Genomic DNA, 16,560 nt, shown 5'->3' on the forward strand with positions numbered 1-16,560 from the left:
ACTTGTACTTTAGACCTCAAGCCTGTTAAAAAATCTCTACACAGGGCAATCGTTCATGCCTTCTTGTAGACTCTCCCCTCCACGAGTCTTCCTGTGTTGTGCTAGGACGCAATCTGCTGGCCTGTGCATTCAAGGAGATTAAGGACTCTCAGCATATGAAAAAAAAAAGAGGAAATCCTTTGTCCAAATTTGAAAGTTTACATTAAGTGCCATCTTAGTGCTAAAATGGAAGCCATCCATGCAACAGTCAGTGAGTGTCGTGTGGCTCAGGAGCAATCACTTAACCTGGATGGGACTACCACCCGCCCCTCTTTTTTCCACAGGCCTTACCGGAGTTTTGCTGTCCCTGAAGCAAGGGATTGCATTGCCTTCCCTGCTCTCAGTCCTGGAGCAGAATCTAGCATGGCTGTTGGGTGCAAAACATACTTCCCAGTGAAACACCGAGACAGAGGCTTCCTGCTGCAATGAGTCTCTGAATTAAAGATGGCACCCAAACAGAGATTTAGTTTAACAGGAAAGAGTCGCTACATAAGCTAAGGGTCAGAGCAAATGCTCCCCCGCCACCACTGGTATGAAAAAGCCATCGATCCTAGATATTCTTTTACCACAACACATTATTACGCATCACCTCTAAAAAAAGTTGGCAACCAAAGAACATATTCCAGTGAGCCTGCGCAGACTCACGTATGCTATAGTGTGTGGTCTCTAAAGTGCCTCCAAGCTAACCAGATTCAGAAAGGAGGAAGAGTGTGGCAGAGAAGATAAGGTTTGTTTTGTTTTGTACAAAAATCAAATCTCCCAAGTCAACACCCCTGTAACTACTAGCTGGTGACATCATAAGCCTGGGCCTGGGCCAATCCTCCATCAGATTGAAGTCACTGAAGATGGTGCAGTAAGTGAGAAGGGAACATTTCTTGTGGGGGGGGGGACTATAGCAGAACTATGCAAAACTATTCAAGAGACACAATTCAACAGATCTGAGGAAGTGAGTTTAAGGAAGGCCAGGGTGTCAGGTTAGAGAAAGGATTATCCTTTCTACTGCATGTATTTCTTTAGGAGAGACCCCCAAACCAACAACAACAGCTAAAGCCCCCAAATGTTCTTCCTAGTGGAAATTAATACACAAAGCAATGGTAGCAGACAGCTGCAAAAGAAAAAGGAGCATTTTACGCTTAGTCACAATGGGGCAGAAGTGGATAAAAACAAAGAGGAGGCTGTCTAGCGTGCTGCTGGCGGTAAAGGTGCAGGGCATCACACGAGCGGAGGAAGACTTTAAAATGGCCAGCTTCATAGAAGAACAGTCAAGAGACAGGAGGGGCTGCCCAAGACCCTGATCCCTCAAAGAATTCATAGCTGCGGTGCAGCCTAATTGATCCATAGCAATGCTGGATGCCACAGGAGGAATGGTAAGTGATGAAGACAGTCTGGGTACGAGGGAGGAAATGCCCCGTTAGCTCCGGGACAGCTCTTGAGGCCAGCAGTCTCAGTACTTGGGCACTTTGGTGTAGTCTTCAGTGTGTATGTTCTTGCAGAGGCAGATCGAGAGAATCATCCCCAGGAGCTACAAAGAGTAAGCAAAAAATGAAGCTGGTCAAAGAGACAGTAGGTTGCAAGCACCCTAGGGTTGAGGGATCCCTGTGCTAATTCCCATTTCCCCGCCCTGTGAGGTAGGTTTGGCTGAAAGAGGCAGCTGCTGGCCAGAGGAGTTTCATGGCTGAGTGGGGATTTCAACCCTGGTCATCTACAGACCAGTCCAATACTGCAATCACTGCACCACACCAGACATTGTTTTATCTTTTGTTTGTTGCCTTGGCCCACTTTCAGGAGGAAAGACAGGCTATTCATTTAATGAATAAGATAAAAATAATCGGTAATCCCTCCGCTCTTTATTCATTTAAAAAAACGCTTTTATTGTTAAGCTGAGCACTGCAATAAAGTGAAACTGGGCAAGAAAGCCTCTTAGCATTGCAGGTTCAGTTCATAAGTAGCAGATGTCAGGCTTCAGGGAATCAGTTTTCTCCCCCATGGCAGTAGATAAGCAGAACAAAGGAAAAGGAGTTTTCTTACAGGTTACAAATTTTAATAATCACAGTAAGAGAACAAAGAACACATCTACTAATAATGGCGGTGTTCCCAATTAAGGAGCCCACCCCCTTCTGTCCCTATTAATCTACGTCACTTCTACGTTTTGTAATCTGAGCTTGCACCCTCTGAGCTTTCTGTTCTGCCACTTTCTGAGCTCTTCTCGACTTTGGGGAGGGTGGTGGAGGAATGCTGTCCAGAGACTGTGAATCTGTTCACTCTCTCCTTCTCAGTGCTTCTCCTAGCTGTTCTCCATCCAGTATTTCCCAGCTTCTGCCTTCTGAACTATGTCCCTCTGCAAACCACTGTTCCAAATCTATACTGTCCTCCTGCTCCTGGGAAGATTCAGGAGCAGGGGGAGGGGGAGGCTCCCACCATTCCTCCTCAGTGCAGCCCTCCTCAGCACAGTCCCTGACAGCAGACTCCATTAATTAGGCAAGGCTAGATTTTTTTACATCTAATTGCAGTGCTGGCTGTTTTGGCAAGACCCCTGTATGAGAGAAAACAAAGGCAGAGAAAGCAACGCAATCTTAAAAGTGTTAACTTCCACAAGCGTTTTGGGTAAGAAATGGGAAAGGAGTTGTCAGCATGAGACAATGCCACATTACAGTCCAGACTCTGCACACGCTTACGCTGCTCTGAGATGGTGAAGCATCTACAACTCAGAAGCCACCACAAATGCATATCACTGTAATGATGGGGCCAGATGAGGAATGTTGGTGTGTGGAGCTCACACACCTTGTGTCCCTTGCTTCTAAGTACAAGATCCATCTGTCCAGGATGCATTCTATAAAACAGTGTGTGTGCGCGCACGTGTGTGTGTGTCGGGGGGAGGAATCTTACCTCAATGACAGCAACCCCTGCACAGACTCCAAGAATGATGCCAAGATTCTCCTGTAGCCAATTCTGCACACCTTCCCTACAGCCCTGGGGGTAAACAAAAGGAGAAGAAAAATGACTTGCCAAGCATTTAATGCCATGCAAAAGGATCCTCACTCCCCCTCCCCAATTATTAGCAAGGTGGGGTTTGTTCAGATAGGAGCATGGGAAAAGGCTTTATACCATTGTCCACCCAGCTTCATATTATCTACTCTGATTGGTGGCAACTCTTCAGTGTCTCAGGAAGAGGTCTTTTTTCCTTTTAAGGGGGGGGGGGTGATTTCTAGATTCTGTCCCAGACATTGTGTTAAATTAGGTCCATACAGAAAACAGCAATATCTTAGTAGAAGAAGCGACATAGCCTGCACCTTGTTGGCATCTTCCAGCCTACCATCTTTTTTTAAGGTCAGGAAAACTCATGCAGGGACAGATACACTTTCTTGGTCAAGGGTCACATTCACCCTTGATAAATCCGCTGGGAGCCTTATGCCAGGGGTTGGACTGGCCAAACCTGGGTGTGGCCACCCTGGACACCCACATGAAAACATACAGAGGCACACACACCCCTCCCTTCCTCACCTGATCTGCATGGGTCAGTTGGGGGAGAGGGACTATTGCATGCTTTCCACTCAAATGATCAATCTGACAACAGGGGAGGCAGCAATCTGCAACTGCCTCTTCATCCAGGCACCGTGCTCTGCTCATTCCAGTCTTGCACCTACTTAAAAAACTATTTCTTTTTTTTCTTTCTGGTGCTGCCAACAAATTGGTCGGGTGTTGGGTGGCCAGGAAAAAATTGCTTGAGTTGGCAGATCAGGCCCCTAAAATGAGGCTTAGCTACACCTGCCCTTATACAACCTTCTGCAATGGGATTAAGATTGTCCATTGTCAGACACACTCACCTGCTTTCTAACAGGCCAGTCCTCAACCGTTGTGGTGTTGGAAACAGTACCCAAAGAGCAGAAGCCTGTTTCTGGGAGCGAGTTGGTTGAGTCATTGCCGCAAGAGCAAGGGTAGGATGTCTGGTTTCCGTCCTGGAGGAAAGTGTTGTTTTTCCAATTTTCCGGTGCAGCCCAGCCACAGCAAGACAGCTGCCATTGAAGAAAGAAATCACTGTATCTTAAAGGTAGGGGAGGAATTCGATTCCGTCCACACGGAAGTCAAATCTATCAAATTCAAACTCTAAAACAATCTGAGAACCAAAACACAGCCACCTTCAAAATTCACACTGCATTTTGTTATGTGGTTCTCCAACCAAACAATGTTTACATAAATGCATATAGGAAACAGTACACATAAAAAGGAATATATTGGTAAAAATAACATATACATAAATGTGTGCATTGGTCTGGAACAAAAGGAGAAAAGCACACTAAAATACTGAAGAATTTTCATGAGTACTTTTTAAAAATATTGCAAATTGCTGCAGAAATTTAATTTAATGAATTTAAGATTGTAAAACTGAGAAACAAACACAAGCTTAATAAACCCACGTTGTCTTCTGCAACCTCTCGCACATCAGTTCATAGAACATTGAAATCCCAGAATTAATTCTGCTCTTGCGCCTCTGGATCCAACCCAGAGTTCTGAATTTTCAGAGTGCTAGTAATTTAAAGATAAGACAATAGCTCAGCTCCATTCGTACATGCCACCTCAAACCAGAATGCCAAGTGTTAAGACAGCAAGTCACCAGAAGATGGCGCTTGTCACCTACGCTCTCCTCACCACCAACAAATTAAACAAGCCCAGCTGTGGAGAAGGGGGAGAGGAAGATATTAAAAGCAAACTACTATCAGACAGACAAATCTTAGTTCAGCTTTCCCTAACCCTCCAAATGTGTTGGACTGCAACTCCTCTCAGCCCTGGCCAGCGTGCTTGGGGAAGGCTGTCTTAGCCCACAGCCTATTGGTGGGATGGGAAACCTTTGGCCTTTAAAGGTCAGATTAGTCTCAAGATAAATATCTGAGCCCATCTGCCCCAAATATTTGATTGGAGGTCTTGATTCAGCCAGATTTATTGTGGGGCAGCAGCAGCAAGAGAAAGACATTTCTGGTGCAACCAATGGTTTGCTTGAGCAAGGAAACAAATCCTAGTATCCTAGGGGAAAAGAAAGCCCAGGGAGCAAATCCTATTCACAATGGCCAAGCCATGATTTGTTGCCTATGTCTGAGCTGGGACTTAAATCTGCAGAGCCAAATGGGGCAATGAATGTTTAGTTGCAGTGGAGGGTGTGGGTGTGTGTGGGTGGGTGGGTGTATATATATATATATATATATATATATATATATATATATATATATATATGCGCAACATGGAAAACAGTTGCGCTGTTTGTTATTATGACTATGTGCATGAAGTTTCAGAGTTTCATATTACTGAACACCTAGATTTAACAAAAGAGAGCCACAAGCTCAAAAACTTTTGCTCAGTTTTTCATATTCTTGCTCCATTCTTTGTATAAGAGACCGAAGGCTCACTTGTAGCTCAATGAGCATGGAAGCACTTACCCAGAACACACACATGAGAGTGAAGGCTGTTGGGTGAGCAGAAAGGAGGCAACCTCTATGTGAACCTAACCGTTGTTCCAATGCAATGCTTATATAAAGCCTTAAGAACTTTAGCCTACTGACCTGTCTGCCACAATGCTCCAAGCCAGGCTGGCACAACTTGTGACCTACCAGGTCTGCCAACTGCAGCTCACTAACCAAGTATGATAACCCAAACACATCCTGTTTTTCTTTTTTGCTGTTTCCCACCAGCCACGCATTGTGTTCTGCCTGCCAGGGCCTGAAAGCACACAGAGAGGTACCAAACATCTGGCAGATCTTACAATGCATGGCTGGCGAGCCAATTTCAGCCTGGCAAGTCCCGAGTTGTGCAAGCCTGATGTACGCAAAGCGTTTGCCAATAAACACACACACACACACACAGGCACACACCAGATGGAAGTCAGAAGGGTTTGAGCCTTCTTGTCCTCAAAGCAAGAGGTTTAGCTATTTATATAATATTTGAAAGGGGGAAAAGAGTTTCAAGATTCCTGAAAGGATTTGCTTTAAAATAACGAGCGTGTCCATGCGTGCACACACACACACACAACACACGCTTGTAACTCCACTGCATCTAGAAATATTCCATGGAATTAAATCACATACCAGGAAAGTTCTGTCTTCAGCAACACACACACACACACACACACACACACACACACAACCCTGCTTCACATGTGTGTCACTTAATATTGATCTGGGGACAACACACGCCAGTCAGCTGGAGGCATAGGACCATCACTGAGCTGAGAGGGGCCCAGATTGCTGCCATCGTTCGCAAAGCCAAGGTGGCTCAAAGTGAGTCATTATGAGTATGCAAACCATGGCAGTCACACATTCAATAGTCATAGCTTCATGCAATCACAAGTTTCTGGGGCTGGAAGCTCAGTGGCATGTGGTCCAAAGCAAAGCCAAAGCTTCCTTGTTCATTGTGTGAGGCAACACTTGATTTGTTGAACAAACCACGGTTAAAATCAGGGCTTTTTTTCAGCCTAAACTCGCCAGAACTCAGTTCTGGCACTTCTCAGGTGGGCGCCATTGCCATTATAAGAGAACGAGGGAGGCGTTCATGGTGAGTTCCTGCACATCTTTTTCTAGAAAAATAGCACTGGTTAAAATAAACCATGGTTTCGTGTTCAGTGCAAACACCTTTCTCTCCCTCACCCCCCCCAAGCCCATGTAAAATAACTCCTGAGTGAAGTGGCTCTTGCTTGCGTACTGAGTATTAGCCAGCCTTTCCCCCTTGTCTGATCAACTCTTGCATGACCACTCACCTGCAACTGGACATAGTCCCACGCATTCTCAAGGGTCCTATTCTTGTCATCATAGGGATTGTAATTCTGAATGAGGTTGCCAGCAATCATATCCAGTTCTTTCCTGAGCTGGTTAATAAAAAAAAAGAGGGGGGGGGTTAAGTATTGATCACTCACTCTTTGTCCGACAGATTTCAAAAAGTCATTTAGTCCATGTTGCGGTGCTCATCTCGCTTTCAGGCTGAGAGAGCTGGCATTTGTCCACAGACAGCTTTCTGGGTCACATGGCCAGCATGACTAAACCGCTTCTGGCACAACGGCACACCGTGACGGAAGCCAGAGCACATGGAAATGCCATTCCTACCACAGTGGTACCTATTGATCTACTCGCACTGGTGTGCTTTCGAACTGCTAGGTTGGCAGGAGCTGGGGCAGAGCAATGGGAGCTCACCCAGTCGTATGGATTTGAACTGCTGACCTTCCGATCGGCAAGCCCAAGAGGCTCAGTGGTTTAGACCACAGCACCACCCATGCCCAGCATACAGTATTAGGTTCACCTAAAAGGCACAACCAATTTATAAAACTGCAACCTTTCTAAACATGTAGTGAAGATATATATATATATATATATATATATATATATATATATATATATATATGGCTCGGGTTTCGAACGTGAACCGTGTGGGTTGCACATTCGCAACCTGCATCTGCGCATGCACGGGTTGCGATTTGTGCTTCTGCGCATGTGCGACCGCCGAAACCTGGAAGTAACCTGTTCCAGTACTTCCGGGTTTTGGCGGTTTGTAACAACAACAAAAAGGAAACCTGAAGCGGCTGTAACCCGAGGTAATGGGGCCTCCCGGCGCTACCCCGCGATTTCTGTTCTCATCCTGAAGCAAAGTTCTTAACCCGAGGTACTATTTCTGGGTTAGCAGAGTCTGTAACCTGAAGCGTATGTAACCCGAGGTACCACTGTACACAGTCCAGAGCTTCATAAGAAGCAAGGATGTATGGCTTCTGGATGGACTGGCTAAGTCCCTAGATCATCTCCTCTTCAGACAAATCATCATTTTCTGAAGGGATGGGTGGGCACCATACTGGGTCAAGCACCTACAAACATCCTCCCCTCCCCCCTCCTTTCCTGAGGGAAGGCTCTGTAGAGAGAGTGGTCAGTTGGCTGCCTCAGCTTGAAAACATCTTGAACATTTTCTGCTCAACTCTCATTTTTTGCACTCCACCTCTCATCCCCCCACTCCCAGGGCTCACCACCCTTGGTGATACTTATGCCATAAGTATCATAGCTATAGGAGACCAGTTCAGGTCAGGATCCTCCCAGAGGATGTTAACTCAAAATTAGTGTATTAGTGGTGGAATTGTGAGGAGATTCAGCCATTCTGAAGCTGGGTTTTTTCAATGAGAGCTGCTATTTAACAGCATTTGCCTCCATAGCCCTTCTTTCTTTAGAGAACAGTGTCAATTTTCCTGCAACTTAAGAAAGCCTAATGCTCAGCGGAAGAAGAATGGAAAAAATTTAAGGACTATTTAAAGAAATATTATAAAATTAATGAAAGTTAGAATGATGTTGGACCAGAAAGTAAATGGTTACTATTAGTAATGGTTAAGACAAGGAGAATAAGGAAGATTAAATTAAAATTAAATCAAAATAAGGGAAGATTTGCTGAATAATTGATTAGAATTTGGAATACAGAAAAGGGAGGCATGAGGAAGTCGGGGAAGAAAGGCATAAGAAAATAAGATATGAGATTGTACTTGTTTCTTGTTCTGTTTTTGTTTTTGTTTGTTTATGTATTTGTTGTGTTTATTGTAATGTCAAGTTATGTTTTTGTGGTTAAAAAATTTTTTTCAATAAAAATATTATAAAAAAAAAGAAGAAGAAAGCCTAATGCTTATGTTACTATTGTCAGCCAAACTGGCAATAGCCCAATACAAGAAATCATCAAAGCTTCCTATGTGGGAGGCATTATTTACTAATATATGGAACATTGCTTTATCTGAACGCCTGGTCAGACATAAATGTGTAGTCTGGAGCAAAGCCAAATGAGACATTTTTGACGCACACTGGTACCCATATTTTTATTATATAAATAGGGAGAGTCATAGACGTACCCCTCCCATGACTCACTCCTCATTGTGGTTGGGCTATATAAATTCATCTTAAAAATGTGGCCATATGTAACTGCATCTCTTTATTTTGTTTTTACATTGAATATGCTCTGTGTATGGTTTTGTTGTTGTTTGTATGGTTTTGTGTAAGTTTGTACACATTTCTATAAGTCAATAAAAATAGATAGATGATAGACAGATAGATGATCAATAGTGAACCTCCAGATCTGCAAATGAAGCAAATTCCCTCTGACAGCAATGCAACTGGGTCACAGGTTTCTTCCCCCCCAGATCTGATTACTGTGCCTGTCTAGGCCAGTAAAGCGGGAGATCTCTCTGACTGCAGCTTGCACCAGTTCATGAGCTCACTTAAGCAGGATGGCCCAGTTACTGCGCTTAACCACACTGCCAGCCTGTCCCTGTCAAGCTCTTTTAAATAAAGCTCCTCTTCCGAATTCTGCAAGCACGAAGTACCCAGCACTCGACTGCACAAGCTCGAGAGTGTCACGCTGGGGACAAAGCTGGCACTTGAAGCATTTGTAATGGGCTTTCAGAACTAGGTCAAATTTCCACAGGGCAGCCAGTCAAATAGATCTCCATATGGCAGCCCTGCTCAGCCCCAATAAAGCTCGCACTCTCCTCAGACATACAACCGAGCAAGGCTGTTCTCAGTGGTGGCTGCATACAGACTGCCTCCAAGCAAAGCCGCTCCAAAGGAGGCTGCATCTGCTCATATATTCCTCCTGGCCATGCAGTCAGATGGAAGAGAATCATACAATCACTCCCAGCTGACGTCTGGCCCTCTGTTACTCAGTTTACATGGCCAAGCTCTCTGCCTCTCGCCCCAACTCCTCCCAGGGAGGAAAGGAGGGATGAGCAGCAAAGCAACTTGACCTGGTTCCTGCCGCTAATGCAATTGGTCCTGGCTGCCTTTGTCCTCAGTCATAGATGGCATGAAGGCAAGGAGCCTGTGGGTTTTTGTTGTCCCGCCCCTCTGCTGTGTTAAAAAGAGAAGACCGCTTTTTCACACTACAGACTCAAAATGTAGAAAACCAAAAAGGCCCGAGTTTGAAGATTGTCAGTGGCAAGTGATGCTTTCCCACCCAAATGATGTGGGCGTGATGCATTGTACCCTTTGCCTAGGTGTGGGCTCACCAGACCTTAGCCCCAGAATCAGTTTTTAGTGTTATGTGTGAATGGGATTAGAAATGCATGGATTAGTTTAATGTCCATGTATGTGTATTGTGCCTTTTCCTTGTCATGCAGCTACAGTCTGTAGCTCCCCATCCCCTCTCCAAAAGCCATTCCTGGTTAAGTAGATGACATGGCTTCCAAATGCATTCAGCCTTTTCCTCTCCAAAAAAGAACAGGCCAGAAAGAAATTCAATGTCTTCCCCCCAATTCCCCCAAATAACACAGTCACACACACACACACACACACACACACACACACACCAAGCATATCTTTTGCACTAGTTGCTTCTGTGTGTGATACAGTATAAAACATTTATTTTAAAAAAGAAAATAACATTCATCTCTTATTAAAAATAGCCTGGGTATTAAATCAGATTATTAGCATGTTGAGCCCACACTTAATCTGTTAAAAAAATGAATCCACAGCCACCTAACAAAACACAAGGACGTTCCACCTGAACAATGGCTTGGTGTGTTGCATCACTGAGCTTCATGACCACAGGTTCCCCTCTTCCCTCCATTTGCATATTTGCAATTTCCACTGGGACAAGATGTCACAGCAAGAAATGTGCACGACATCTCAGGGTTTTGTGTGTGTCACCCTCAGCAGGATACTATTCAGAGGACAGCTTTGAAAGAGTGAAGGGTCACAAGTGTGGATCTGTGTGGGATGTAGAGCAAAGAAAGGAGACGCGAGGGAACAGAAACCAAAAAGGGGAGGAAAGCACAAACCTAATCCCGAGAGCAGAACGGGAACACCTGACTGGTCCAATGGCACAAAGAACACAGACATGCTAAAGGTGTATATTCTAACCCTAAAAAAGGGTACCTGCTTGTCACAGGAGGGTGATCTCGGTCAAGAATATACAGGAAGGGACAGCAACCGAGAGAAACTCTAGTACAGAGTTTCTACAGGATACTGCCAACAGCTGGAGGTTTTGGAAGAAGAAGTCAGCCAGCTTTTCTTTGGCCCATTTGTGTCACTGAATCATTGGGGAGGACTCCTGAGGCACGAGCCCAGCAAGTGTCAAGTAGGTGAAGCACAAGCTCACATCCCGAGCTATGTATGGTACAGGCGTCTGGGTTACTGTCTGGCAGCCCCAGTTATGAGATCAGACAGGAACAATGAAATGTTTCACAATTTCCCCTTGATGAGAGTTTGCATACATAGCATGGAAAAGCAAGAGAGGTCAAAAGTTTCCATTTAATACTACCTCACCGACTACAAGTCAAATTCCAGAAACAGAGGCTCTTCCACCCCCCGTTTCTGCCTAAGTGGGCTCCCAATAATTTCCATATAGTGCACATTAAATGCAGACATGCATTTTAAAATCACGCCTTGCTTGGCCCCAAGTAAATGAGAGTTGAGGGGAAAGTATATTTGAGAAGAGGCAAGGCAAAGGCAGGGCTGGTCTAAGACATTTTGCTACCCATTCCATTGACAGAAGCCAGTTGTATGGACTGAGAGTCGCACTTCAACATAGGCGGTGAGACAGCATCCTCCAATGCACCTGAGGACAGTGGGCCAACCTAAGATGTGCAGACCATGTGGTACACCCAGTTCTGTCCTTCTTGCCCCTATAATCTGCCTCAGTCAGTCTAATGGGGTAGCCAACATGGCGTCCTCAGACACTGCTGTACTCCAACTCCCATCTTCCCTGGCCATGGCTCATGTTTGCTGGAGCTAATAGGAACTGAAGTCCAGCATCATCTGGACTGAAAGTGAGATCATGAGAGCATCCTTGCTGGATGTGGCCAAAGGCCCACATTGTTCAACCTTCTCATATCACGCTGTGACTAACCAGATGCCTATGAGAAGCCTGGAAGAAGGACCCAACAGGAATTCCTGACAGGAGCAGTGTGCACTAAGTAGGCCTGGTTTACTTCCAGATAACCCGTTTATTGAGCCCATAAGACCTTGCTTCAAGCAATTATCCTCCCCAACACTTGCCAGAGCATTTTCTTGCCACTTTCCTTCCGGGAAAAAGTCTGAGGAGAGAAAGAGCGCTTGTTGCACAAGAGCTGCAAATCCACTTTCAATTGCAAAGCCTGAATTTGCTGTTATGCAACTGAATCCCACCTGCAAAATTGCCCTGGTAGTTTCATGGCCCCAGGACACATATGAAAGCTAAAATTTAACCAAAAGAAAGTTCTCCTTTGCACAAAATGAAACACTCAGCAACATTGTGGCTCAGACCACTGGATGAGAGCGGGAGAAGATGGAGGCCTGCCGGCTTTGCCTCCTGGCAGCCAGATTCTAGCTGGAAGTAGGCCCACCTTTATCAAACAACACGAGGGGAGAGGAGACTGGTGTGCCAGACTCTTCCTGCCAAGAAGAGTTCTGTGATGTTTCCAAAGATGCCTCCCCACCATTATGAAGCAGAAGAAAAATGAGGCTTCGGGACCAACCACTGTTGCTAGAGCAACCCTGCAGCAACTTCTCCACATAGAGGCCTCCATCTTTATAATGTGGAGGAAAATATGACAAGCCAAACCCAAAACATCTACAGCATCAAAGGGAGAAAAATATCTTAGAAAACCAGACTTTGAGGGAACAAAAAAACCCTCAATCAAAGACTGGTAGCAGCAGAAGAGTTCTGTGGAAAAAATTGCTGGAGCTTCATGGAATAACATGCCTGAAGAAGGAAGGAGGTGGCTATTGCAATCTTTATACATTATACCTAGCCAGGGGTCTTTTTCTTTGGCATCAGGGAAAAGATCTCTTGCAGACTTTTTCTCTTAGCACAACAGCAACCTCAGCTAAAGTGAAAGAGGTTGCAGGAGACGAGATCCTGAATATTGTTGTTGAGCTTGCTATGCAGTTTTAACTGGCTATTTTACAATGTAAAATAGCCAGTTAAAAGCACAGAACAGGTTCAACCACTGCAGGAGATCATTAAAAGGTCACAGAAGAGACATTTTAAAAAATTCCATACAAACAGAAAAGGCTTTACTCCATCCGGTTTGACGCTAACTGTAGGAAGGGGCTCGAGCATGTCAATTTGGCAATTATGTAAAGCCAAATTTTACATAATTTTTACCACCCTGCTTCAGACCCACACTATACAAATGAAATGTCCCAGTTCTCATACCAAGGATGGCTGTTTGAGCCCACTTTCTCTTTCACACACACCACCACCCAGAAAAGTTCTAGTCCACATGCTGCATTCATATAATCAGTATTGGCCTATTCTGCATTGGTTCCAAAGCTAAAACAGTGCTGGTCCTTTTGGTAAACTATATACTAGAATTACATCTTTGTCTCAAAATACAGCTCAGAAATAAACACAGCTGCAGGTGTGAAGTGGCAGCCTATCCACATACCAGAATGAAATAAATAATGCCATGTCTGGGCAACCCTACCCTTTCAGAATTTTATTACGGTTATTTATTAAATTTATTTACCATGCCTATAAACTGAAGATCACAGGGCAGTTCACAGTATTAAAAACACAAAATAGATAAGAATTTAGTTTTTGAAGGCCACCAGTGGTAGCTCTAGGACACTAGAATAGCAACGAAACAAGGAGTGGGGTGTGCCATGCATGACAGCTGGCAAATAGGGACTTTTCCAGGTTTATAGACACAGTTGGAACACATGCACCTAAGAGGAAGCACTCAAGAGGGGAAGTGGTTAGAGTAACTTTCTCCCAGCTGCTATTTCGTTTTTAACTAGGCTATGGACCAGGAACTTGTGGCCCTCCAGATGTTGCTGGATTATCACTATCATAAACTCTGACCATCGGCCATGCTGTCTGGAGCGGATGGGAGTTTGTATTCAATCACCAGCACAGGATCAGAGCTCCTCTACCCCCAAATTAAATCATGCCAGTTTTATTTACATTGGTTCTCACCCAGATTCTAAAAAAATGTGCCACCACTTCTGAGGCAGGAGGCTACTACTGAGCACCAAGTCTGCATGGCATAATGTGTCAGCAGGGTATAAGGGTTTAGAATTTCCCAGCCTTCTAAAAAAAAACCCCAAAGTAGACTGCACCCCAGTTTTAGGAGTTGCCCTTTGAGCAATTAATTTATTTTCTAGACTCTTCACAACCAAATTATGTTAACAGCGAAAAGCAAATTCAACACAAACCATCCTATACCCCTGAAATATGCAATAAATGCTATGGGTTGTATCCAGTGCTGACTTGCACACTCTCCTCCAGTTCCCCAGATCTGCCCCCGGGGAGGAAGAAAGGTGAAGTCCATGGTGCTAGCAGAAGTCCACTAGTGAAGCATTTTATTCTGCCTTCTGTGTTCATTTGGCATAAACCATCTGCTTTTGTACATAGAATCATAGAATTGCAGAGGACCATCCAGTCCAACCCCCTGCGATGCAGGAATATTAAGCTGTCCCATATGGGGATGAAACCTGCAATGTTGGCGTTATCAGCACCATGCTCTAACCAAATGAGCTATCCAGGCGTATGTTTTGTTTAGCTCGACCTCATGCTATTGTATGTGTGGGAACACAACAATCAAGAGAAATATTTTGAAAGGAAATGTGACCTTGGGCTAGTCATTTGCCCAAGGACTAGCTCTTAAATCTACAAGAGCTAGATTTAAGAATTTTCCCAGAGAGGAATGGCAAAGCTAAGTTCTGCATCAGAAACCAGGAGCAGATGGTGAAAGCACAGTTTCCATGGAAGAAAGCAGGTGGGAGAGGAAAGGAGTCACTTACTCTATCCCGCTGGAGGTAGATGAGCACGCCAGCAGCTATCTGGGCTATGAGGATCAACAACAGGCAGGTGAAGTACTGAAAAAAAGAAATAGCACAACATTACTTGGTGTTTGGCATGGTCATTACTATAGACAGCAACCTCAGGAAAAGCTCTTCAGGGGACAGCCTATGGAACAGAGTCGGGCCTAAGAAGAAAGAGTTTTTGAGATAGTCTGTTTTCTTTTTAGGAGTGCATACAGTTATTTCCCATGCAACACAGCCAATAAAAGCATTTTCCCCCATTTTTGCCTACTCTTCAAGTGCAATAAGCTCATAAATTGGCTCCTTCCAGGTGTTCCAACAAGAACTTGGCCCAGGTGTACACAGGGTAGCCCATGTTGGAAGCAGTTCAAGAGTCTCCCCCTACCTGCCTGGCACTCATTGTCACATAGCTCAAAAGCTTTGCGCCAATATACGGGAGCATCACTTTTCACGATGCAAAAAAGGAAGACAGTTCAGCTGCCGGACTGAGTACAGCATACAAAGGACAACAGATGTCGAGACAACTATTGGGGCTCAGAGCATCCCAGAAGATTCAGGAAAGGTCTCATGTAATACTTGGATTTCATGATACATATGAGAATCAAAAATAAATAGTAGAATTCAACAATACACTGTTACAGAAACTTCATTTGTCTAAGCCCTGTTCTGGGGACTCTCCCGCCCCCCACTTCCAGAGCCAACTGAGGGGCGTGGGAGGGGGGCAGAATCACAGTAGGAGAAGGGGGGAAGCCCACTGCACAGCGGAAGTCCTTGCACAGAGCTTCCACTGACAAGGCTTCTTGGGTTAATCCCACCCATAATTTTCCTCACCTACAGGGGAGAAAAGCTCCCATAATGGCAAGTGCAAACTGAAACCTGGGGTAATACATAATATTTATACACACATATGTATACACACAAATTATTTCACATCCATGCATCTCTCTCTCTCTCTCTCTCTCTCTCTCACACACACACACACACACCAATATTCAAAAACCTGGTCACACCTATTTTTTACCTATTAGCAACCCAATATCATTCCATCTTCATATGTCCTTATTTAGATTAATTATAGGTTACTGATTTATTTTTAAAAGAAACCACCACCTTATCCAACAAAATAGCAACATGATAATCAAATGAAGGAGCTGGCAATCACTATTCCTTGTCTGAAAAGGGCTTTGCATGGACATCAAAGAAACATAACAGGCATCAGGTGTGTTTTCCCTGGGAAAGGGACAGGACAGGACAGCCAAAGAGACTAAAGTTGCCACCTGCTTGCCAAGAATGTTGTTTTTGTTTCAAACATTGCAGATTGTGGACAAGATGGACTGTTTCAAGAAGTGGCAGAAAGATATATCTAGATTTGTCTGGCAGGGCAAAAAGCCCAGAATAAAATTTAAGATATTAACTGATGCAAAAGAAAGAGGGGGGTTTGCCCTGCCGGACTTAAAACTGTACTATGAAGCAGCAGCTTTTTGCTGGCTGAAAGACTGGCTACTTCTTGAGAACACAGACATTTTGGACTTGGAAGGGTTCAATAATAGGTTTGGTTGGCATGCATATATATGGTATGACAAGGTAAAAACTCACAAAGGTTTCAAAAACCATATTGTTAGGAAAGCATTATACAATGTTTGGATTCGGTATAAAGATCTGTTGGAAAATAAAACCCCTAGGTGGTTGTCACCAATGGAGGCTAAGGAAGTCAAAAAACTTAATATGGAATCTAAATGGCCAAAATATTGGGAAATTATAGAACAAGAAGGTTGAA

General features: G+C 44.4%; 1 protein-coding gene across 4 annotated transcripts in view; it reads right to left on the reverse strand.

Annotated features, from left to right (window-relative positions):
- Nucleotides 1-358: 358 nt before the first annotated feature.
- Nucleotides 359-16,560, reverse strand: part of CD82 (CD82 molecule) — a 65,422-nt gene continuing 49,220 nt past the window's right edge. For all 4 annotated transcript variants that reach the window (XM_053387456.1, XM_053387471.1, XM_053387464.1 and 1 more), the window contains 5 exons: nt 14,763-14,837; nt 6,782-6,889; nt 3,864-4,052; nt 2,926-3,009; nt 359-1,561 (listed from right to left, as the gene is read on the reverse strand). In XM_053387456.1, the coding sequence (XP_053243431.1) occupies nt 1,484-1,561; nt 2,926-3,009; nt 3,864-4,052; nt 6,782-6,889; nt 14,763-14,837 (534 nt within the window). In that variant the 3' untranslated portion in view covers nt 359-1,483. The remainder of the gene's footprint in view (nt 1,562-2,925; nt 3,010-3,863; nt 4,053-6,781; nt 6,890-14,762; nt 14,838-16,560) is intronic.

This window comes from Podarcis raffonei, chromosome 1 (assembly GCF_027172205.1).
Source record: "Podarcis raffonei isolate rPodRaf1 chromosome 1, rPodRaf1.pri, whole genome shotgun sequence".
NCBI classification, from domain to species: Eukaryota; Metazoa; Chordata; class Lepidosauria; order Squamata; family Lacertidae; genus Podarcis; species Podarcis raffonei.